Source organism: Anser anser (genome assembly GCF_964211835.1).
Source record: "Anser anser genome assembly, chromosome: 3".
Classification (NCBI taxonomy): Eukaryota; Metazoa; Chordata; class Aves; order Anseriformes; family Anatidae; genus Anser; species Anser anser.
Genome location: NC_139722.1, coordinates 114,910,576 through 114,935,959, shown reverse-complemented (window position 1 = coordinate 114,935,959; position 25,384 = coordinate 114,910,576). Strand labels below are relative to the sequence as shown.

Below are 25,384 nucleotides of genomic sequence, written 5' to 3'. Positions count from 1 at the left end.
TATAGAAAAGACCACTAAAAATGTAGCTGGGACCTTATCTGCTTGTTGTGATCCTCAAACCATGGCTGGTGAAACTACAAAGGTAACATGGCCTTTTTTTTGTACAGTTACTGACTTAGTTATTCATAATTATATGATGCACACGGAAAGTATGTTCGAGATAAGCGTATGTGATTGTTCTCAGAGGTGTATCTTGTTATCTTTTGCAAAAGATAATCATTGTGTCTTCAGTGGCCCCTGTTAAAGACAAAAATACAGGTTTGACTGGGGTTGAACCCTAGTTCCCCAGCACCTTGGTAAGGGTTCTTCTCACAGAGAGTAAATAAGCAGGCAAGCCAGTGCTCAGATGCATTACTCCACCTGCGAGGGAGTGCTGAACTTTTTGGTTGTTCTGCTGATTGAAAGCTGCACTGAGAAAGGATCAGTGACTCAAATATTGGGTGCTGAATGGTGGTAAATCTTAGAGGCCTGTTACAAACAACATCAGGGCAAAACCCAAGACTTAATCATTGCATAGATGTAAATATTCTCAATATTGTCTTGTCTGCCCAGTGAAGGTTCTTCTGACATATGGAACCGTAGTACATGGCTACATATGGTGGCTTATTCTTCAGTAAACTGCTTTTTCTCTTTATTTGGAACAAGGTTGAACTTAAACCAGAGAAATGTCAGTCTTTTCAGTAAGTGCTATACTGGTGTGACTGCTTTTGCAATTAGGCAAGAGCAAAAAGAGCCTTGCTTTGTCTGGGAATGAGACACACCCTGGCCTGGGGAGCACTCGCTCTGCCCTCTCCCTTCCCTTCAGAGCATGGAAGATGTTGTGGGACGCTTCTGAACTTCTCCCTGAGGTCCCCGTCGCTTCACACAGCCGGCTTTGCTGCATGCTCCATTTTCCCCGTGTAAGTGCTGGAGCTCCCCGGGCCTCACGTACAGCCTTCTGTCCCCTAGCAGAGCAGCAGGTGCTCTGTGCTCTTCCTTTCTATCCACAATAGCCAGAAGTAAGCTTTAAATTTCACCATTACCTTTTTATTTTATTTTATTTTATTTTTGGATAGAGGAAGGGGGTAGCTGGCTTTAATATGAAAAGGAAGCTGTACAGGTTTTACAAGGGTGAGTGGTTTGTCTTAACTGGTACGCTGTGGTACGCTGGTACAGGACTGTGCCCCACGAGGGCTGAGGGCAGGCACCAAGAAGCTCTAATTTTTAACCTGTGGGTGCGGAGCTCTGGTGGGCTGGGGGTGGCAGCCCTAGCTAGGTATGTACGTTGTGTTTGAAGAGGGGTGCTTAGCGCTGGTAGCAGCTTCTAGGGCAGGCTCTAAGAGAGAAATACCCTTAGCACGCATAACTAGAGGCTGCAATATGTGCCCCTTGGATGGGGGGAAGCCCCGCCGAGCCGAGCCCTCAGAGCGGCCGCGGCCCCGCTCCCCTCACAGCACCGGCCCCGCCCCACCGCCCGCCCGCCCCCTGCCGCCGTCCCGCGGCGGCCCCGCGGCTCCTGCCGGCCGCCGTAGCCCCTGCGAGGGGAGCCCGTGGCCGGGCGGGGAGGAAGAGAAAGGCGGCGGGAGGCGCCCGACAAGATGGCGGCGGCGCGGCGGTAGCTGCCGGAGCGGCGCCAGCGGGGCCCGAGCCGGGGCGCGGCGTCGCCCTCTCGCCGGCGGGCGGCCATGGGCAGCGGCGCGGGGGAGGCCCCGCGGAGCCCCTGAGCGGCCGCGCCCCGAGCCCCGCTCCCCGCCGCCCTCGACCCGTCGCCCCCCGCGGGCCGAGCCCGGGCCCGGGGCTGGGCCCGCACCATGTCGGACACCCGGCGGCGGGTGAAGGTGTACACCCTCAACGAGGATCGGCAATGGGACGACAGGGGCACCGGGCACGTCTCCTCCACCTACGTGGAGCGCCTCAAGGGGATGTCGCTGCTGGTGCGCGCCGAGGCGGACGGTGAGAGCTCCGGGCCGGCCCCGCTCCCTCAGCCCTGCCCCCGGGCCCCGCAGCCTGCGCCCCTCGGGGTGCCCTGGCCGGAGGTGAAGTTACGTGGGGCGACATCTTGCTCGGCCTCGGAATATTTACACCTCCCCCTCCCCCCACCATGTTCTGAAGTGCCCTTTTCCTCTTCTTACTACTACAGAAATATTATGGTCGTGGTGTTTTTTTGTGTGTGTGTGTTTTTTTTTTCCTCCCTAGAAATTTACCGATCATATTCCAAGGCAATCAAATTATGTGCCATTATATTCTATTGCTCTTTGAAGTCACCTCAAGGCTCTCTTTTGCTTGGTACGCGCTTGCCGTTCGGTCAGCCGACAGGTGCTAATGTGCTAAATAAACCACCTCAGACTGGTATAAATGACTCGGGAGCTGTTGCCAGGATACATACACTGCTCACATACACAAAGTCAAGTCTTTGGGTTCATGCTATCTGGGTGATTCACTTCTGAAGGACAGTTGAAGGAAATAAAAGCAAATGGCCCACGTGGCTCGTGTGGGCAAATACATTTTTATGCTGTGCAGCATGCTACCTGGTGCAAATTTGTACGGATTTGTTAAATGGCCTTTAAAGCAGTTAATTGTCACACCAGGTTTCAGAAGGAGAAAATAGTGCTGCAGAGAATTTTGGTCTCAAGTAGAAGAGGAAAGCGCTTTTATGTGGGTGTTTCTGTTGGATTTTGTTTTACCTGGCTTGTTTGTCAGGAGTTAGATTTAAAGAAGATTGTTCTCCAGGACTTTCTGGAAGATACGGATTAGATTGAGCATATGTTGTCTGGCATGCAGGCGGCTGCTGTAAGACCCATGGAAATGTTTGTTTGGTTAAACTCAGTAAATATCTTCATAACTTTTCCAGGTTCGCTACTGCTAGAATCGAAGATAAATCCAAATACTGCGTATCAAAAGCAGCAGGCAAGTATCTTTACTAGGTCTTATTTTTTTCTGATTACTGATGCTGAGGAGTTGTTTTATGTTCAAAGTGACTTGGTATCCGTAGGTTTCTCCAGCTTAAGACTACACAGTTTTCGAGAAAAAGGGCTAAGTGGTGAGACATGCAGTTGTTAATGTTGTTTTTTCATAGAGATGAAAAACTTGCTTAGAAGCCTGTGGTGCTGCACTACTTTGTATTCCAGAAGCTTACATGTTCGTCTTATTAATATATACACATATATATGAAAATTAGTTAGAAACATACATGGCCTTGAGTGGGAGACAAAAGCTGCTCATATGAAATAATCGACACGTCAGGAGGGCAAAATTTCAGCCAGCTCTGTTATTTCTGTAGTGTTTACTTCCTGAGTTTTTTTTTCTCTGGAAGTAATATGAAGGAATTTGTTTTTGTGGGACTTCCCTTATTGTTGTTTAGTTTTTGTTTTAAGCCCTGGAACCTTCTGCTCTCCTAAGCAAAGTGACTAGCCATGGTGGGGCTTAATTGCACAGTTGCCTCTCCTGGGGGTAAGGCTTCTTCAGAACAAAGAAGTAAAACAGTTGGGAGCTACGTTAATAGGTCATCTTTGTTTAATCCACTACAAAACTTAGTTTACTAAATCTCTTGCTTTTATTGCTTTTTCCTTCTGCATTCATTTCTGGTGTCTCTGCCTTCATTGTTCTCGTGGTTTATTACGTGTTTTTTTTTCCTGCCTCTTTGTTCTGCAGTAGATTCTCTATTTCTTTTGTTCAGTGTTTCATACTGCTCTTCATCATTATGGTATCCAGAAGTGTTTCAGCACTAGAGAACTATTTTTTTTTCTTCCTAAATGATGAAGATGCAAATCATTAAGGGTTTTGTTTAGGATTTTTTTTTTTTTTTGAAAGAAAGGTGACAAGCTATGTCATGAGAATTTGGGGAAAGAGACTTTTGTAGCTCTTGAGCACAGGTTGGCTGGAGTGAGTCAGTTGTGGGCCTAGCTTTACAGAAGGCTGTGTTCTGTGGTTTCCATTTTTCACTCAGTAGATACTGGTGTATTTAGTCAGATGATGGTTGTAGGCTTTTCTTGGGTGGGCTGCTGAGGAAAGAGAGGATGGTCTTTGTGGGAGCTCTACAGGGTTCTGAAAGGCAAGAGCCTTGAACTGCTTCCTGTTTAGTAGAGGAAGCTACTGCATAACGAAATACGAGCACAGATTGTGTTTGATGCAAAGTTAGAATTGCTTCCTTTTGCAACTTATACTCTGAAACTCCATACAACTGCTTACTTGAAAACCTTCTTTGCTTAACTGCGCAGTTTCAAGTGACTTGATTAAGTTGGGTTTTTGTTGTTGTTGTTGTTGTTGTAGAAAAGGTTTTCTAGGTTGTAGTTCCAAAAACCTGATCTTAGGCTGAAGTTTGTTTAGGTTGGCTTTTATTACCAATCCTAATGCTTTGTGTCCTTGTGGCCGAATCTTTGCTTCACTTCTCACTCTTCTGGAGATGTTTTGCATTGTTTTTAAGAGGAATAATGATGGATGATTTCCAGAGGCAGGTTCTAGAACTGTCTAGTTTCTGAGCTCATACTGCTTTTAGTTGACAGTGCTTTGTCTTTGAATTTGATGTGCTGCAGAGTAGCAAAGATCAAAACTTCGTGTAGCAGTCCTGTGCTGCAGTTTGTGAAACTTCAGCCTCAGCTCAGATTGTGGTACTCACACCTCGGTGTCTCAGAACCGATGTTATTTAAAATGGCGTAAAGAATTAGGCAATATATTCTGGTTAACCAGTGAAGAACAGAGGTGGTCTTGGTGTCTCTAGTCGAGTGTTGAAGTCTGCTGTGCTGTAGGTAGCCTGCAGACTTGGAGGCTGTGCTCATCTGTCCAGGACAGGTGCTTTTGTAGCTGACTGACTTGTCAGAGTGTAGGTGCAGATTTTTATTAAGGTGCTGATCTTGGGTTTGGGGAAAGCCACAACATGGTGCAGCTTGACAAAAAGGAAACACGCCCTGCCTACACATCTGTCTCTTTAAAAATAACTTGAATTGACTCACGGAATAGCTGCCACTTAAGTTTGGATTTGCATACCATAGTTCTGTGGAAAAATACCCAATATTTAGTTGCTGTGCATCAGTTTATAATTCCCAATATATACTATTTGCACTAAGTAGTACTATAATGATTGATTAACTATAAATACTGCCTTCTTGAATCGTGTTGGTGGTCTCTCTGGCTTTTGTGCAGAATTCAGTTTTGTCACAGTGTTAGGCATGCAATAGGAAGGGGACTTGGATGTGGGTGCCCTGCTGCTCAGCCTAAAAGAACTCCTGATGCTTTGTACGCAAAAAGTGTGAGACACCTAAAGAGCTTTAGCAGCTCCCTGGATTTTGGGCATAGGCTTTGAGAAATGCATGCCTCCGCTGAGCACGCCGTGGCTGCCAAGGTATCTTCTGGAGGCTCCAGCAGGAGCGCTTTCAGGGTGTTACCACACCCACGTCTTGTTCCGCCCTCTCCTTGAGGTTGCTGTTCCCTGGCATGTGGGCAGAGGAGCATGTACGGGTGCCTCAGTGAAAGTCAGATGGATCCGTTTGTGTGCTTTGTTCCTCCAGCTTTGTTACAAGGGTGGTAATTTTCAGTTGCATGGGTTTAAGACTAGTAAAAAGCTACAGAAATTCTCATCGTAAACACCACCTTCTGATATTAACTCTCCTTTAGGTACACTCTATCTGTTTTCAGATCTGAGATGAAGAATGTGTACAAATGCTCTTGAAACACAGTTGCCATCATTCAAGTGACAACAGAGCAATTTACTTCAGGCAAAATCAGTGGAGTTACTTGAGGCTGGGATTTTACAGGCTTCCGGGGGTGCTGCTGTCACCAGCCAGAGCAGTTACCAGGGGGCTTCTTCACTCCTTTGTGCCAGCATGAGTCTTCACGTAGCCATACAGCAGGTTAGATGTAGGAACTGATCCCCCTGGAACACGTCTTGTTGCTGGCTTAATTTCTATTTGTCTCTTGTCCTCTCTCTGGTTCCCTGCACAGCATACCTGTGCTGGCATAGGAGGGGGATGAGGGGCTGGTGCTGGAACCAGGAGAGGGAGTAGCAGGCATTGTACAAACCAGTACTGACAATGGGGGGTTAGAACTGCCCTCGTAAAGCTCAAATAAATTGTTTTGAATTAATCTTTGTTTTGTTTTGTCTTGTGTTGTGTGAGGGAATGAAGGCATGTTGCTGTTGCTGATCTAAGCGGGCCGAAGCAGTAGTCTTGTGAAGGAGCTAGGTCTGGAGGATATCTGTCTGATCTTGAGTCATCTTGGGACATGCAGGAAGCGCATGGCTGAGTAAATATTATATTGGTGTCGGATAATTATTTTCTAATGAAACTACCTTTTAATAAAGATGATTAAATAGGCAGCATCTTGCTTGGTAAGAGTGAGCGGAAGTGCTTGAAAGGGAGCAGGAAGGATCCTGGTTGTTCCGTGCAGTTCCTCTGTGTGCCTGTTCACTGGAAACACTTCAGACAGTTTATATTTCAGAAGTCCTTCCGAAATATTTTTGGAGAAACTTACATAACTTCTACTCGTGTGAGCAGTATAGATTGTAACAACTACTACTCAGTAACCCGAGAATTGTCACAAAAAAATTTAAGTACAGTCTCTATGGATGCACACAGTCATTTGAGTTACTGCAGTAGGCCTGTTAGTGGAATGATTCTGGGCTATGAACAGGACTTCTTCATGCATGTCTCTCTTTGTTTGTTGAGGTGCCTCTGGTTTTTAGCTTACCTGGAAGTGTATCCATTTTCTGAGTGTTAGGGCATCCATAATTTCACAGAAAGTTTTCAGATACAAAAATAAAAATTTGAAATGAGTAACTGCCATAAAATTGTACTTAAGAATTCTGATTTTTGGATTAACCTGTAAATGAGCATTTTTTAGAGAGGGTACTTTGTGAAAGGCAAGTTGATGCTGCTAATTTGTAGCATATTTAAGTCATTTGGGCACTCTGTTTTAAGCTGTTGACTGAGTTCCTGTTATGTTGTAAAGTGTCTTCCAGTGGTAACAAACTGGCATTGCTCAGCGTACCTGGACTTGAATGGAAATGATACAAAGCTTTGTTCAAAAACCCTACATCAAAATACTTTATAACATTATATAAAATACAATAGCAAAAACTTGTGTGTTTTGTTTTTCAGTCTTTGCAAGATAAAAAGTGCCTTTGGCAATACAGAGTGAGCACTTGAGGGCCCGCTCTCCGCGTATCTGCTTTCTGTGACAGTTCATTCTGAACGAGGCCAGGGAGCCCATCAGGCTTTTCAGTCCCTGCAGTTTACAGTTGTTTTTTCACTGAAGGCCAGCTCAACTGCTCACTCCAACCTCACACGCTGTAACCACAGGTTCAGCTGTCCGTGAGCCAGAGATGAGGCTGGACAGCTGTAAGCACAACCATGTCAGCTGTATGAAGCTGTGCCACTTGCACGCGTGAATCAGAGCCCAAGAGCAGGCAGACTACCTATTAATGTTTGTGGCAGGAGCACAAAAGTGTAAGTGTGGTGTAGGACACTTGCAAAAAGAAACAAATCTCTGAGCAGCGTTAAGGTCACAGGGCAGTGAGCTCAGTGCTTTCCATTAAGGGCAGACTCTGTTTCTTTTAAATGAAGGAGTAAAAATGAAAGAACAAATAGATATACTGCAGTTCACTGCCAGCCAGTTAAGTTACATTCACACAGTTCTTCTGTGCAAGTGCCGTTATTCAGTGTGTGTTTGAATCCCCCTGTCTAGGACCTGTTCTAACCTGAATGAGGTAGTTATGTTTATTTCAGAGTAAGAGATTCTGTAGTAGTAGTGTCTTAGTGAAATAAGTCATAAAATATTTTGTTAGATATATACTGAACGAAAATGCATAACTTGGAGCAGCAAGTGACCTAATAATACTCCATTTAAAAAAAAAAGTCTGTTCAGAAATTCCAACAAATTCCTAGACGTATTGTGCAAGTGTACAAATTGAATAGAGGCAATAAGAATGGAGGGAAAGAAAATTTGCTCAAGTGAAAATACCTGATGGCAGGATGTTTGGAGCTTTAGTAGTATCTTACAAGTTTTATATAATCCATGGCGTATGTCTTTGAATTCAGGAAAAAGACACCTGTTTGTAATAGGTGAGGCTTTGTTTCTCACATTGCTACAGCTGTATTAAACCCTTTCTGAGGAGGAAACACTGTAATCTTTTACTTTGGTTTGCAGCTTCTTAAATATGAGAAGACTTAACTTTTTATATTGCAAGTTTTCTTAATTTCCTGTGATGTGTGCATTCACATGCACAACCAAGAGCCTCAGCTTGGAATTAGGTTGCAGAAAAATGCCATTATAAATGTTTTTGGTATGGAAAAAATACATAGATGGATAATATGTACGAGGATGTTCATAAAGCAAAAAAGAAATGTCCCTTACAGCAGAACAGGTAACTTAATATTTCAGTGGCTTATAGTCTTTTTTTAACAAGTGTAATTATTATTTAATCTTTAGGCATGACTTAATGGAATACAGATGAATATGTGGTGTAGGTCTGAACTGTCTCAAACAATTTTTTTTTTGTCTTGTACAGGACACCTTGATTGTTTGGTCAGAAGCAGAAAATTATGATTTAGCACTGAGTTTTCAAGAAAAAGCTGGCTGTGATGAAATTTGGGAGAAAATCTGCCAGGTACAGTTATATTTTAATATTCTGTTTCTTCCAAATGATTTAGTGTCTTCTGTGGCTTCACGTATTTGGTTTGTAATTTTTAAATCTATTTGGAAAATAAGCATATGCTCATCACTATTTTCTGTGGCTTTTCTTTTTCTTTCTTTTCCTTGTTTTCTTTTTTTTGGGGGGGGTGCCAGATTTTAATTGTCCTTCTCCCAGTCTGCAAGGAGCTAACTAGTTGGAGTGTGGAACTAACAATCTGTTTTAACACACAAGGAGACAGATCCTGCTTTGTGAGAGGCAGAGGTGACATTGCTGTCAGAGCTTAAAATCTCGGTCATTTTTTCATCATGACCTAAGTCTTATTATCCATGTCTTATGGATATTTCAATCTTCATTATTATGAAACAGAGTATAGATCTTAACACTTTCATCTCTGGAATTAACAATTCAGTGGAATTGCACCGACGTGTACTTAAAAGAAGAAACCCAGGCTTTCATGTCAGAACTTATTGTAACTGTATCAGATTTTAAAAGTGTAAAGCTGTAACTAAAGATACTTGGAACTGGGGTTTTCTAGCAGTTTGCTTTGAACAAAGTAGGCAATTTAGATGCATTCTTAAACTTAGCATTCATTAGGCTACAAGTCTTCTCAGCCAGTACTCAAATACCATTGTTGAAAGGAACCAATGCTAGTAATTGCAAGTATATGTGTTTAATAAATAGTCCAGGTTTCACACTGGTCCCGTTTGGGGTTGAGCTGATCACCTGTCTGAGAGGGAGGTCTCTGTGTGATCAGACAGCGCAAAACATTAGCCTTAGTCTCTTGCACTGTATTTCAGAACTCCTAGCACTTCAAGACTGCTGTCTGAGAGGTGATCCTTTGTGAGGGAGGTCCACAGGGAATTTATGAATCTTAGGGTTGGATCAGTGAAGGGAATAAAAAGCATAGGGTGCATGAGAAGGCTGAGGAGATGAGAGGGGCATACAGAGGAGAAGGAAAGCGTTGTAGAGCAGGAGATGAGATGATTGCATCCCCTTTCCCCTGTTCAGTTGGGACATGACCCTTTCATGTCTTTTGTTCTTGGTCCTTTTGTTATGGTTCGTGTAACATTAACACACCTGTGGGCTCTTATTGTGACTTGAAGTCTTCATACACTTCTGTTTGAGACACTGGAAGAAGGTTTTGTTATGCCCATCTTTTCTTTTCCTAGTATGTTTTGTGTTTATCTTCAAGGTGCTTCAGACTACTTTATTTCACAGATGTCATTAGGTTTTGGTGGTTTGTGTTTTGTTTTGTTTTTTTTTTTCACTTTTTGAGAAATACCTATTAAGATAATGGTAGTGACTTCTGTAGGATTCACAAGCAGCAAACTTCTCCTCTTCATGGTTAGGTATTTTCCAGGCAACTGAAGGTATGAAAGGATTTATGTATGTGTTATTGACTTGATTTACTCTTGCATATGTATTGGGATGAGACAGTAATTGTGCACGCTCTGTTCGTAGGTTCAGGGTAAGGATCCTTCAGTGGAAGTCACACAGGACCTTATCGAGTCCGAAGAGGAACACATAGAAGAAATGCCTGAAACTAGTCCTTTGATCGACCTTCCTTCTTGTGAACTCAACAAACTTGAAGAGATTGCTGACCTAGTTACCTCTGTTCTCTCCTCACCCATCCGTAGAGAAAAGCTAGCGCTGGCCTTGGAGAATGAAGGCTACATTAAAAAACTATTGCAGCTTTTCCAAGTCTGCGAGAATTTAGAGAACACAGAAGGCTTGCATCATTTGTATGAAATTATTAGAGGAATTTTGTTCCTCAATAAAGCAACTCTGTTTGAGGTGATGTTTTCTGATGAGTGTATTATGGATGTTGTTGGATGCCTTGAGTATGATCCTTCTTTGGCTCAGCCAAAACGGCACAGGGAGTTCTTGACCAAAACAGCAAAATTTAAGGAGGTTATTCCTATAACAGACTCTGAACTCAGGCAAAAAATCCACCAGACTTACAGGGTACAGTATATTCAGGACATCATCTTGCCGACACCATCTGTTTTTGAAGAGAATTTTCTTTCTACCCTTACTTCCTTTATTTTCTTCAACAAAGTTGAGATTGTCAGTATGTTGCAGGTAAGTGGTTTTTAATATGGTATAGATGGATTATGTATAGATGCATCTAGGTGTAGTTTTTAAATTGATTATGGGTCTATAACACTGTCTAAAGTAATCACGCACAGTGATTTGCATTGTTTTTCCCTTTATTTCTGAAACTTTAATTTTATTTTTGATTTTTAGAGATAGTAGATTTCAGGTGAGTTTATTTACAGATTTTTTAATGGATTATAAGCAATTATCTTATTGTACTAATTTCAAATGTTCATGTTGTAGTATAAAGTAGTTAATGAATTAATTTGAATTCGTTTTCTCTTCATACTGATATCCCAAAGTAATACTAGGTAACCAAAATGTTACTGTATCAGAGCTTTGAAAAACTCACTGAAAGGTTCCTAGTCAGAAGCAGGTTTAAGAGTAGCTGATTGTCACAAAGAAGCTAGGCTGCGGGAAGAGCCTTGGAGCGAAGCGCTGTGCTGCATTTGCTGACAGTTGGGGTGTTGTCAGTTCATATTTTTTTGTGCAAACTAATGGCTACCAAAATGTTTTCATTCTATTTCTGGTCCATGTACTTGGGGAAATGGCACGTTTGTGTGGAATAGAACTTCACAAACGTGTCTGTTTTCTTGTGAAGAAGAGAGTATTAAAATTGTGGAAAGATATAGGCAGTGGAGAAATAATATTGCCATAAGACTGCAGCAGAGGACTGGAGGGGGGGAAAAAAGACAGAAAACTACATGGGTAAACTTTTGGGCTTCTTTTTACTTCGGTTGAATAGCAGGAAGAAACTAGGAAGTAAATCCTACTAGCAAAATGAATGACTTCCATTTAGATATTTTCTTTAAAACCCTGTAAAGTTCTTTATTTTCCACCAAAGTTTTACTGTACTGCATGCCTACTTGCACCTTAGTTGAAAGCAGTGGATCTGTGACTGTCACCTGTAGTACTCACTGAAGGAAGCTCTGAAGTTCTGTCAGTTCTTCGCTGCTCGGTCACTGCCGGCCTTGCCATAGTCGAGACGAGTGTATGGCACACGGGTGCGTCTGCTTTGAGACTGTGACTGAGATGAGCGTGCTGATTTACAAGTAGTATTGACACCTAAATCAGTTGACCTGCCTTGGATTTGTAAGTGACAAAGAAAGCACACATGGAAGAGAAGTTGCTGGCTATTGTGCTTAGGGAAAATTACATTGTAGTGTGGGCATCAGGTTCAGGACCACTTTCCCAGTCTGCTGGTGTAAATCAGCTTTTTGTTGCGGCACAAGAATCTTAAAGCCCCTTCGGGTTTGGTGAACGAATTAGAAGTCTTATTACCCTAAATACACTGGTAAAGCTCCCTAGGAAGTGCAGTTTGTAGGAGTACCAGGCTGTTTGCTACTGCAGTGAAGCCCTTTCGATGTGACATGGAGCAGCAGACCCAGCACTGCTGAGGAGGAAGGGCAGGCATGTGGAAAACGCAGCAAGCCCAGAAAACAAACCTAGATCCACCCTGTGCTTTAGGGCATCAGGACTGCGCCGGGCCGCAGCTCTAGACAAGCCAGAGATCTGTCTGTTGCCGAGTAGTCTGTGGTGGGGATTTTCTGGCCTCTTGTTGTGATATGATTGGTTTTTTAACAGACTTAATTTAGCTGTTAAAGTCAGTAAGGCTTAAAATAAACTATTAAGTCTGTGTAAGTTGCATTGTCGGATGCTGATTCAGGTACCTTGTGCTTGTAAAGTACTTTTTTTTTCTTGAGAATTTTAAGATGTGAGGAAAAATGTGACCTTTTGGCCAACATTCAGGTGATTGTAAAAAATTCTGTACTTCAGCTTAATAAAACGCATTGAATTTAGTAATAGCAGACAGCTAAGTATGAAGTAACTGCTGTCTAAAACATGCAACGTAACATGGGTGGTTATCGCAGTACTGCTGCGTCCCTTCGTGCTTGTTCAGTGAATCAGTGCGGTGCTGCCCAGCTCTGTGGTGCGGTAGCACAATGCTGCTGTTGGCTCTGAGATTTGCACCGTATTCAAAAGGTGATGGGCATTTTGATGTGAAGGAATGCCAGCACTTCTCCATGGGTGTGCAGGGAAATCGGTGTGCAGAGCAGGATGTGCCTGAGCTGTTTGGAGGCAATGCTGTTCACCCTGGTTTTTGTGCACCTCTCGAGTGTTAAGCCATGGTGTAACTGGAACGCTTGGCAAGAAGAGAAACGGTGTCCTATATACACCTAAAAATAAGTACCTATTGGCAGGAGATCTCAAAGTGATGATCTCAATAAATGATCAGAGAAGTTTCCCGGATGGGGAAGGCTGAGCTTTGTGCTCAAGTGGGGGAGCTTGTTTATTGAGAGCAAGTTTGACAGGGGGTGCATGGCTGTGGCAAACTATTGAAACACTGCAGATGGGAAGTAGGAATTGATGTGTGACCCAGTGCTCGGTGTGGCGCCAGCAGCAAAGGCGCTCCATGGTTAGAGCCCCCTTGGCAGCACCCAAGGGGGAATCCTGCAGGTGCCCTTCCTGAAAGGCTGTGTGCATGGCCTGGGGAGGAAGCCCGGATCAGACAGACGGGTTGCGGTGTTGTGATGCCTGGATGTGAGTGAAAAACCATGCAGCGAGCCTGCAGGTTGTAGGTCAGAGCCGTAGGCATCCAAGCCGCCTGGCGGAGGACAAGTACCAGAGGTTCTTTGGGACTGGACCCAGTAATGCTGCCTGCCGCAGCTTAGTGGGCAGCCCTGCCATATGGAGCGGGTGCTGAGACTGTGTGTTGGAAATGGAGCTCTTGGACGGGTGCTGCAACTTCCTTTTCAGTGATAAAATGTAGGTGACTGTGTTTATTTAAAAAAAAAAAAAAAAAAAAAAAGCTTTTCTACCCAATCTACTAGTGCACATTTTTTGTTTCTACGAAGTGAGCAGATAGTTAACTTCAGTCTGACTTTATACAGTGTCAGAGCCTATAAAGATAAGAGTTTTAATGTGTAAGGTGTGCTGTCTAAGTCACTTTCCTTTTATGTTACACAGGAAGATGAAAAATTTCTGTCTGAAGTTTTTGCACAACTAACAGATGAAGCTACAGATGATGACAAACGATGTGAATTGGTGAGCTGGTGTACTCAGTAGGTGGCTGAGCACTTTAAACTTCAGACATGCAGTAGAAATGTTGAAGGTGTTCTGTTGGTTTTGCAGTCACTGAGGTATTTCCCTAACCCTAGAGTCATTTCTAATGCACTGTAGTCTTTGTGCTCCCTAGGACAATGTTTCTTGTGAGGTAAAACTCTGATTTATTTGTTCTAAGTAACTTATTTTACTATAGAGAAAGTGCTAGTGCTAAGCTTGAGTCCTAGGCTTGAAAACGTACTTTCTTTAAAAAGTACTTTAAAAGTACTGTTTAATGTACTGTATCCAATTGCTGTTTTTTTTTCTCCACTGTATCGTGCTCACTCAATAAAGCCTTTCAGTCCTATGACTGAGAGTCATCCCTCTCAGTCCCTTGGCATATATTTTACAAACGTTATTTATCTCTGAATATGTTTATCAGCTTAAGTTGCCTTTATAAAAATCTAGAGTGTATGTTATCAGAAAACATCTTTGTTCTTTCAAACAAAAGGCAAGCCAGACAGAAGTATAAATCTGTCCTATGCTAGGTGGGATAAAATAGCTACAAAATGACTGTATTTCTCTGAGGTCCATCGTAGCCTCTTAATGGATTTTTTCATCTGTTTTTAACTGCCTTTGTTATCCTTTTATTTCTACCCTTAACGTTGCCTAACTGCTATTGAACATTGGGGGGAGAGGACTAGATGAGTCTTTTTTTTACAGGAAGGCATATACCCACCGGCACACAGACTCTGATACAAATCATAAGTATTTCTGACTTTCAGTGTGTTCTGAATCAAATACCTGTGTTGTTTTTTTTCCCTTTGTTATAGGTTAACTTCTTCAAGGAGTTCTGCGCATTTTCTCAGACATTACAGCCTCAGAACAGAGATGCGTTTTTTAAAACTTTGGCAAAGTTGGGAATCCTTCCAGCTCTTGAAATTGTAATGGTAAGCGAAAATGACATTTTAATAAGAGGCAAAAAGAGGAAAAAAAAACAGCCATTTTGCCAGATTTTCAGATGTGCTAAACATCTTTCTGTAAGTTTAATTGGACAACTTTGTTCCTCTGAAAGCTTCAGCTTATAGTGATGTCCTGAATCCGGAAGATCTACGATTTTCTGAAGTGGCCCAACTTTATCACTATTACTGTTTTTACTTTGCATTTACTTTGAAGCCCTCTTGATAACAGGGGTAAAATTTGGAAGGATTCTTCTTCATGTTGGAGTTTGATTTTTGTTGTTGCTATTGGAGCAGTGCTGAAATAGTATTTTTAGATTTAGATAATCTTGGACTGTTACTTGTTCCTGTCCAATCCTAATCTCATTTTCAGTGGTATAAAGCAGTTTAATCTATCATAATTGGCAGTGTGAAAACCTGGCTTTTTCTCTCCTATTGTTGAAGCAGCTATTGCTGCTTGACCATTGCAAATTGTCATTGCTGTTGCTGTTCAGAAACTGTATATTCTGTTGTTGTGGTTTTTTAATATTCTAGAGTAACAACATGTGAGGTTACCAAAGGACATTGACTGTTATGTAAATATAAAAGTAATATAAATGTTAAGTGATTAGACAAACTCTAGTCTCATGGTTCTTTTCCAGGCCTAGACAAGTCCTAATGTTTCCTGTTACATTAGTTTTCTAGGCTTAGAAATTGTGCACTTAACCAGAAGGAAAAAATTACATACCCTAAGGAAAATTAATAAATCTTGCTGTACAAAAATTTCTCTCACTCAGACAAATTAACTGGTGTAGTTGGTTCATCAAATTGACAGAAATCCTTGCAGTCTTTTTCCCCATTATTTTTCTCCTTTAAAGCATTTTACTGTTTTGTCTTTCTCCTGTCACTGTTCACTGCATCTCTTGTAGAAATTTTTGTAATAACATGTTCTCAAAACTTGAAACTCCCTGACTCTCTGCAGCTCTATTTGAAATGGTTCTGCAATAAATTGATCTCATTTTTACTAGGGGATGGATGACTTGCAAGTTAGATCTGCTGCTACAGATATATTTTCTTATCTGGTAGAATTTAGTCCGTCTATGGTCCGAGAATTTGTAATGCAAGAGGCACAACAGAGTGACGACGTAAGTAAAAGTGTGTTAGAGTTTGTTGAATGCACTGAATATGTTAGTTTTAAGACAAAACAATGACCAAAAAAAAAAAACCTCTTCAGCATTTTGTATGCAGTTAATCCAAAAGTGTAGATGGTAGAAACATAAGGAGAATTAGACTTGAGATATAAAAATTTCTAAGCATGTTGCTGTCCCATGTGTGTACAGTAATAAAATCGTAGCTCTGCCTAGCAGAGACATTTAAGTGTGGTGGGTTGTGCCTGACAGAGCTCCAGTATTTAAATGCAGCTCTTCCAGTTTTCCCATTTCACTTTTTTTTTTGCTTTTAAATAATAAACAAAACATCCTAATATAGAAACTAGGGAAGTCATTCCACTATTGAAACTCTGTGTATATTTCTTTTTCCAGGATATCCTCCTCATCAATGTGGTCATTGAGCAGATGATCTGCGATACTGATCCTGAGCTTGGGGGAGCTGTGCAGTTAATGGGGCTCTTGCGTACTTTGATAGATCCAGAGAATATGTTGGCCACAGCTAATGTAAGAAAATACAAAGGGGTAAAGACACTTTACTGTCTCAGCAAAATTGAAAGCGTGATTTTCTTACTGTTGTTTTGGTCAGAGGATTAAAAAAAAGTCTTTTAACACTGTCACGTGTGGTCTGATACTGAAATTTAACAAGCTAAAAATAAACTTCCATTAACTTTTGATAATAAAAGGTACGTGTATGTGGCATTGTGCAAGTATTTATTAACACAAGCAGTCCAGTTCTTCGGTGAAATAATACTAGTTCAGTCATAACTCCTGGTAGCTGAATGATAAATACTGGGAGAAGAGAGCCCGGGGGGGTCAGTGTTGAGCCAAATCACAAGAAAGCACATTGTAATCCTACTTGTATATTGATAGGTTTGTATTATATGTAGGGAAAAGGACAGGATGACAGGTGTTTTGGTGTAAAGTGTTGAAGGTGACTATGGGAAAATTACTGCCTTTAAGAACATGTAGCACTTTGAGTCACTTCTGTCTTTTCAGGATGTTTTTGCATCCATGGTGGGCTTTTGTTGCTATTTAAGTTGGTTTGGTGTCTCAGATCTCTTCCCAAAATGAAGAAATATGTTTTGAGTGAGGATAATGTTGCAGTCCAATCAAAAAGATGCAGGCAGCCCAGAGGGAGTCAGAATTATCTGTAGGATGTCTTCTGTGTTACTACCCTTTCTTAAGAGGCTGTATACAAATGCCAGTATTTAATAAAGTTATGTTTGTTTTAGAAAACAGAAAAAAGTGAATTTCTCAATTTCTTCTACAACCATTGTATGCATGTTCTTACCGCACCACTTCTGGCTAATACATCAGAAGATAAATGTGAAAAAGGTAGTATTTTTTGTTTGTTTGTTTGTTTGTTTAAAAATCTTGTAATATTTTGAACTTACAGCACTGGTAACAGACGTGAGCTTGTGATGCAAGCTGGGAATACGTGTCCTGAAATCCATTGTTCCTTCTGTTGTAGGGGTTCTGTGAGCAGTCTTGCCCTGTATTGTGGTTTTGAATGAGAACGCCTCTGCGCTGTGCTTTCTAAAACATTATCTGATGATGATAATATGTCTGATAACGATATATATATATGTATGTATATGTATATCATTAATCGTAAAACACTTTTACCAGTAAGGTTTAAGAAAATGGTTCTTGTAAAGCAAAGAGTGTCTGTAGTTCCCAGGTGCTTTTTAGAAAAGAAGTTTGCAAAAATGCTATGATGTTACTCTGTAGTCATTAGCAGCTCAGGTGATCCATCCCAAAGACTAGTTTTCACTTGGCAATAGCGTAGAAATACAATGTGGAACTCCTTTACCTTTTTTCTTTTCTTTAGCTTGGCAATTGTAAAGGAAGCGGCACATAATTAACACTCACTAGTTTAATGCTTTACAAACAAATGTAATATAATGACAGCCTCTGAGTCAGGCTGCTTTTTTTTTTTTTTAAGTACTCTTTCAAGGGATGAAAGGGAACGGTTTTGCGAATGTGTATTGAAGTGTTTGATTTGATCTTACCCATGTTCTCACAGTGTTAAGTGGAAAAAAATGTGTATTAAATGAAAATAAAACTTGTGGGATATCTGTAGTACTGGGTAGCATTCACTGAAGAAATTAGGACAGGCATTTTCTTTTAGCTACGTAGGAATAATTCTGAAGTACTAGGTTATATATTTTCACATAGTTGCATTTAAAAGTTTGTAACATAAGTTGAATGAAACGTCAGCTGGCTATAATTTTTGCTGTATTTATATTTCCCTATAACTTACAGAAAGTTTTGAGTTGATTAAAAGTTTGATAAAATCATTTATCTATCCCTATCTGTTAAATATTTACAGTGCTTTTATTTTCTGTTTATCAGATGCAGTAGTTGGGTCCACTAAGAGTAATACAATTTGTCCTGGTAAGTTTTAATTGAACTTGAGTTCTGGGATTTTTTTTTTTAAATAAAAAGATAGCATCATAGAAAACAAGGCATGTCCATATTGTTTTTTTAAAAGTTTTTATTGCAATAGATGGTTTTTGGTTTCATTTGAGACAGCAGGAAGCTGAAAGAACATTTTCATCTCCTTCTAATTAACTTGTTTGTTATTATTGTGTTTGGTTTGTGGCTGGTTGTTGTTGTTGTTTTTTCCCAGTCTACCTTGCTTCTGAAAAATCACTCTTAGTGGAGTATATGCTAAGGAGTCATAGCTGAACTTTTATGGTTTGGATTTTTGTCTGTTCAGGGTTCTTTAAGAGCATTATGAAAAGACTAGCGCTACCGGGCATTGTTACTCTGGGCACCTGTAACGAGGAACTGGCTGATGGAAGAAGCCCCACTGCCATTTCAGGGTGATTTTTGTGGCTGAAGAAAACAAAGCTGAATTAGTATTTGTTTTGTTCTGATGCAGTGTCCTGCTTGCTAAAGCACTTCAGTGTGATGCTGAAATGTCAGGAACCATAACAGCAACTGAAGGTGGTGGTGATTTGTTCTGTGACAGCACTTTTTTCTCCCCCTTCTTTAGTGTATCTTAATGCCTGACTTTTTCTCATAGATAATTATCAAACGGCACAACTACTTGCCTTAATTTTGGAGCTGCTTACTTTCTGTGTGGAACACCATACGTATCACATCAAGAATTACATTATGAACAAAGATTTGCTAAGAAGAGTACTGGTCTTGATGAATTCAAAACATACATTTCTGGCCTTGTGTGAGTATGGAATTGTCATTACCTCCTTCCTCAAGGTGTTTTATGTACTGCATGGAATGTGTAACAAATACAAGTGTATACCTAAGTTCATAATTAGTGTTAATATTGCAGACTGCCTGCTTAGTAAGTTTGGGAAAAAAAAAAAAAAAGGTGGCAGGTGTCTGTTAATGTAGACCAATGCAGCTTCTGGTGGAAGGAAAGTGGTTGCATCTCTTGATATGGTTGTGGGGGGATTATTTGTGATCATCTCTAAAAGCTTCATAAATCTAGTGCTTCTTGTAGAAGGTGAATGGACTTTGTGATCCACAGTACTTAAGGAAGAGTGGCTGGTTCTGGAAAGCAGATACAGAAGCACAGGAATGTACTAATAATTTAACTTCATGTGTGCTGAAGCTTATTGCTGCTGTACTTCTAAAACTTAATGGACCCTGATCAGATTCACATGCACAGAAACGTCAAAGAATTCAGGAAAAAACAACAAATTAACTATCTGCAAATGTTTATTTAGAACTTTCCAAAGCACTTTGCAGTGCTCTTTGTTTTGTGGGCCCTTCTTTCTCTTAGTAGCATCAGTTCTGTGTTTTTTTCAGCTCTTTCCAAGAGCAGCAGACTGGAGTCCTGATATGTAATTATTAAATTATTTGATTTTTTTCTTTTCTTTCTTCATGTAGGTGCTCTTCGCTTTATGAGGAGGATAATAGGCCTAAAAGATGAATTTTATAACCGTTATATCACCAAGGGAAATCTGTTCGAACCAGTTATAAATGCTCTGTTGGATAACGGAACTAGGTACAATCTGCTCAATTCTGCTGTGATCGAACTGTTTGAATTCATCAGAGTGGTACGTTAGCAGCTGCTTCTGCTTTTACGTATATGTGTGTGTATATGTATGTCATCACAGGTAGAAAAACGAAACAAGTCTTTCATGTGAAATAGTGTGTTAATACTTAAAATTACAAACTAACAATCCCAGGGATAGATATTCAAGTAGAAGAGAGCCAGTAAGCTGCTGCTTGTTCGTTTTACTTGATCATCCCCTCCAAGAGTATGTAGAGGCCCTCTTTGTATGTATGTCTGTGTAAAAGATAATATCCTGTGGGTGAAATTCTTCAAAGTGGCTGACTGAGTTGTCTCAGACCAAACTTTGAAGTGAAGAATTAAGTGAAGCATGTTATATGTCAGTAAATCTAGTCTCAGATCTGGTAATACACAATTTGACTATAAATTAGTGATCGTTGTCCTTGAAAATCTTACATGTGCTTTCTTAGTGTCAGCTCTGAATCAGTAGCTCTTCACTGTCAGCATTGTTGGGAACAGTGTATACATGGACAGGACGAACAGGGGCACCCAGTTTGTTGTATCGCTGGGGTAGAAAATGGAGACTTGCAACAGCTCCTAAGCTACTTGGGGCAAATGCATTGGTGTGTGGGAGTCTTCTCAGGGAATCTTTGTGGTCTCTGAATACGAAGAGCACTTTTTAGTCCTAGGGTATTGTAGCTACTATCATTTCCAGCAAAAAGGAAAATGCATTGTGTTTTCAGATGACTTTTGCCCTTGTGATATGAACAAATGTTTATCAGATTTGCCTGATATGGTGAGACTTTTAGGGGACCAAAAGGTGCCTTGTTTCCATGTGTGCTGATGCAACTACTGATGACTAGAAAGAGAACTAAAAACTTGTGGGGAGAGCAGGGCATAGTTAAACTTATTTTTTCTCAAGGCCTAGACCGCAAAGATAACAAACATCATGGTTTAATGAAACAAGCAGGATTGGTACAGTACTGAAAATATTGGTTGTTTATGAGAAATTCTAACCGTATATTTCTAGACTTCAGCTTTTATTTATGAAAAATCTGATTTCACATTTGTTCTTTACAATAATGTCTTCATTCTGGATAATTAGTTACTCTTTGATCAACTCTAAAGCTTTCTGAACTTCTGCATGTATATATATATGAGACTTAAATACTATTTTGTTCTTACACAGGAAGATATTAAGTCACTTATTGCACATATAGTTGAAAACTTTTATAATGCACTTGAATCTATTGAATACGTTCAGACATTCAAGGGATTGAAGACAAAATATGAGCAAGAAAAAGACCGGCAAAATCAGAAACTAAACAGGTACTAACCATTTTATGTATTCTGAGCCTTCTCCAACGTTATGTAGTATCACCTTACTGCTTTTTTAATCTTTCCTAGAGGGCAGAAAAAGCAGAAGGCTGTGGGGTTTTTTTTGTATTTTTTTTATTAACAATGAAAATGTCAGAATAAACCTGTATCTGGCTTTCATCATTGGCTTACTCTAGCACAGTTTGTGAATACATTAAATGTTAGTTGGAAAACTTTCAGCTTATGAAGAGCAGAATCTTTTTCATTCAGAGTTAGGATTCAGTCCCCCTTTTTGTCAGTTGGCGATTTGGTGAAGCTCACATTGACAGAACAAGGGGCAGCTAGACTGCCTTCCCAAACTGTTGAATTTACTTTAAAGCGTCGAAGCCATTTCTGATCCTGTCCAATTCTGAAACAGCACACAAAACTTGCATCACTTGTCGTGTGTCTCTTACAGTGTTCCATCTATATTGCGTAGCAATAGATTTCGCAGAGATGCAAGAGCCTTAGAGGAGGATGAAGAAATGTGGTTCAATGAAGATGAAGAGGAAGAAGGTGAAGCTGTCGTACCTCCAGTTGAAAAGTCAAAACCAGAGGATGATTTTCCAGATAGCTATGAAAAGTTTATGGAAACTAAAAAAGGTATTTACGTAATTTCAGCTTGTCATCTCTGGGTGTGCTGTGTGCCAGATAGGTGAAGTGTCATGTAAACAACCCAGTTGCTTGTGTTCTGAACTATAAGCAGGAGTAAGGGTGTTCAAGTAGTAAGTAGCAAATTCCCAACCTGTCTTTGCAAGCCAGGCTAGGATTAAAATGAGTTAACTAGGTACATGTCTAGGGCAATTTTAAATGGTATTCAAAACCAAATCTCTACGAAATTTTGTGTACTGGATGGTGCTGTCCCCATGTCCAACGCAGCTGTGCCATTCTCATTTGGAATGCTGTTGTGCTTTGAATGAGGTCAGTGAGTGAGCTTTCATTTAAACTGAAATTTAAGAGGTTGCTTTTGCCCTGTGTGATGCTTTGTGGATTGTGCTTTGTGGCATACAGCTGATACTTAAGCATGAAAATGTTTGTCCCTCAGCTAAAGAGAGTGAAGACAAAGAGAATCTTCCCAAAAGGACTTCAGCTGGGGGTTTCAAGTTCACTTTTTCCCACTCAGCCAGCGCAGCCAATGGTGCAAACAGTGCAAACAGCAAATCCGTGGCAGCTCAGACATCACCAGCAAGCTCCAATGGCTCCTCTTCAAAGAACGCAACCCTGACCACAGCAGTGACAGCCACGAAGGTGGGAGAACTTATACAAAGCAGCTGTCCCCGCTTCAGGGAGCAGTGCAGTAATAATGAAATCTGACGGTCCGTAATGCAGTACGGTTAGCGTTAGTCTCTAGGTGGGGTCTCATTTACATGTGTTCAGTCAAAGCCCTGTGTAGTTAAACCCTTACTAGTGTGGGGGAAGGCTGAAAGGACTATTAGGAACGGAAACCTGCTGGTAACGTGATGGGCACCATTCGATCTTGCATCTTCTGCATAACTCAACTGCTCTCCTTCCTCAACTTACTTTTAACTGTCCAGGTGCTTGTGTGAGATATGCTTGGGCTTTTTTCCTGAACTGTGTTAGTGGAGCACCTTGTCAGGGACTTGGTAAGAAAGACTGACCAGGAAAATGCATGTGTATGCTTTAGACTTTGTGGCAGTCCAGCTGGGAGCTTAAATTGATTTGAAATAATTCTGAGGCCAGGATGCAGAGGAACAAGGAAGCTCCACACTTTTTTTTAACCCTTGAGATTAAAATACGTAGTCCCTGACTTACAAATAACACTTGTAGTAGAGAGGGAAATTACTTGTTGTTTATGAAAAGTTCTGAAAACAAGTAACTGTAGATTTGAGTGCTATCCTAAGAGAGACTTGACCTTCTGCAGGCTTGTGTGTCCTGGACAAGCTCATTGGGGGTTATATACTAAAAATTATGCCTTCCTGGGTATTTTTTTCAATATAAGATTTTCTTTTTTTAAATTGGCAGGGAAGTCTAGTTGGTCTAGTGGATTATCCTGATGATGAAGATGATGATGAAGAGGAAGAGACATCTCCAAGGAAAAGACCTCGTCTGGGTTCATAAAAGAAACCAAAACTTTGGAATAAAAACTTTTATTACGGGGTTTCAAATGCTGCAACTGTTTTAAGAGCTAAAAAGAATCTGATTCAGAAAGCTTTCTCCCATGAGTATGTAAGATAATACACGGAGTAGCAAAAGAAACTCGGTATATGAGCTAGAAAGGGTTAGTTCTGTAAACACAAGGCTTCTGAGGAACTTAATATCTTTCTAGTAAATAAGGAGGCTGCCATTCAGGCTGTCAATAAAAAAAAAAAACTTAAAAAAAAAAAAGTGGGTTAGCATTCACAGAACCTGGATGATGGCTTCTCAGCAAGGAAAGTCTCAGGTGTTGGGAGGGCATGGGGAGGGAAAGGTAAGGTAAACTTCTTTTTAAATATTGCAGGGTTTCCCCAGTGTTAAGCAGAACTAGGAAAAAGAATTCAAGCTTAAATTTTGAACCCAGTAATCTTAATTTTGTAATGGTGCTGTCAGTTGTGTTCTTTTAGCAATGCCTCTTTTAAAAAAATAAAAAAAATAAAAAAAATATTAAGGTAAAACTAACTGTATTTGCATAAGAACAATCCAGATTTTGGGACCATTTATTACAAATTGAATTTCTCATGGTTGGAGGGAGGGACACTGCAGTTATAGTGCATGTTGAGTTGTTTAAAAGTTAAAAAATAAGTTTTAATTTGTATTTTTAAAGAGGAGAAAACGGAAGCTGGATTCAAAATGGATGGTTTTGCTCGTTTTTTCAATTAGATATCCAGTAATATCTATGCCAAGGAATGACTGCTTCCAAAGTATCTCCAGGAACTGCTTGTGTCACACTGGTGCTTTACACGGCACACTCGAATAGCTGTCGGCTTCTTGTTGTGCCGAATTTGAATCACTTTCCGCTTTGTTAAAATGAGCTCTCTCTTCTCAAAGCAGCAAGGGATTTTCCTGTTTGCAAGTTTAAATCGCATAATTGAGGTGGTAATAAGAAACACTAACAGGTTTTTAATAGTGATGAATTTAGTGGTGTTTAACATCAAACTCATTTTGGACCAAGATGAAATTATTACTAGCAGGACACCAGTTGTTGAGGCAGAATCAACAAGCAGCACCTAAATCTGGGTGCAAGATGAAAGCTGCTTTTTTAAGAATAAAAGCACATTCCATGTAGGTAAACAAACTGCAAGAAAAATAGGTAAGTTGATAGAGGCAAACAGTCCAGGTTTTATTTTCAAGAGCAGGAAGTGAATTGTAAATATTTTAATGTTAGTTTGCCCATATGTGATCTAAGATCATGAAGAAATAAGAGGAAATTTCCCAACAATTGATGTCAAATGTTTTTTAAAAAAATATGAAAACAGCTGCAATCCACCACATAGATCACTCTTGTAATGTGTTATGGGTCCATTTCTCCTGGAATAGTTTAAACTGAAGCAGTTTCTCTGTTTTGGAGATTTTGTAGTTAATTTTAATTTTAGCTATTGTTTGGAAAAAGATGGGCTGTCTGTGTAGATATGAAGTATAGTTTTTCCATAAAACAGAAGTTTATTTTGTATTAAAAATACCACTGTACTTGTTTTACACCATTTGTATACATGTGGTGATATTAATGCTGAACTGTAAAATTCAGGAATTAAAATGTGACCCTGTAATTCCATAATTATTGCTTTTGTTTGGTTTGTTGTAGATGGTAAGTTAACTCAGAATTTTAAATGTGGCCATTTTAGAATATTCTTTAAAATTAGTTATTGTGCAGTTTGAAAAGTAACTCTACACCACCAGATGAAATCCCAGAGGGAGTGTGCGTTTCTACCGACCCGTAAGCTAGACCCAAGCATTCTGACGGACGGCGGTTTGTGCGTGTGGACCTGGGGACAGCGGTGTTGCCTCTTGTGGGCTCCAGGCAACCAAGCATGGGACTCCTCACTGCTCACCCATGATGAAGCACCCAGTCAGCTCCAACTGCAGAAGATCTGAGGAATTAATTGAAGTATAGCTGCAGTGTCACCAGTATGTGCTTGCTGTCCTGCTAATGATCATCATTTTTTTCTTGACGATTTTTTCTTTCCATCAGTAAAGATGATTAACTTCCTTCAGTACTATATGTGCTACTCAGGCAGCAAAGTTGCACAGTATG

General features: G+C 40.5%; 1 protein-coding gene across 3 annotated transcripts; it reads left to right on the top strand.

The window, feature by feature from the left end:
• Positions 1 to 1,540: 1,540 nt before the first annotated feature.
• Positions 1,541 to 24,907, top strand: PPP4R3B (protein phosphatase 4 regulatory subunit 3B). 3 transcript variants are annotated; one of them, XM_083832361.1, is made up of 16 exons: positions 1,541 to 1,932; positions 2,831 to 2,886; positions 8,480 to 8,578; positions 10,067 to 10,687; positions 13,670 to 13,747; positions 14,578 to 14,694; positions 15,711 to 15,827; positions 16,224 to 16,373; positions 17,084 to 17,186; positions 18,207 to 18,248; positions 18,883 to 19,041; positions 19,713 to 19,882; positions 21,029 to 21,168; positions 21,635 to 21,798; positions 22,241 to 22,443; positions 23,179 to 24,907. In XM_083832361.1, the coding sequence occupies exons 1-16, from the start codon at positions 1,791 to 1,793 to the stop codon at positions 23,272 to 23,274; spliced, it is 2,457 nt and encodes an 818-aa protein (XP_083688487.1). In that variant the 5' UTR covers positions 1,541 to 1,790; the 3' UTR covers positions 23,275 to 24,907. The 3 variants fall into 3 exon arrangements, with proteins under 3 accessions (XP_083688487.1, XP_083688485.1, XP_083688486.1); XM_083832359.1 differs by having other exon boundaries at positions 1,542 to 1,932; positions 21,614 to 21,798; XM_083832360.1 differs by having other exon boundaries at positions 1,543 to 1,932; positions 16,224 to 16,355; positions 21,614 to 21,798.
• Positions 24,908 to 25,384: the final 477 nt, after the last annotated feature.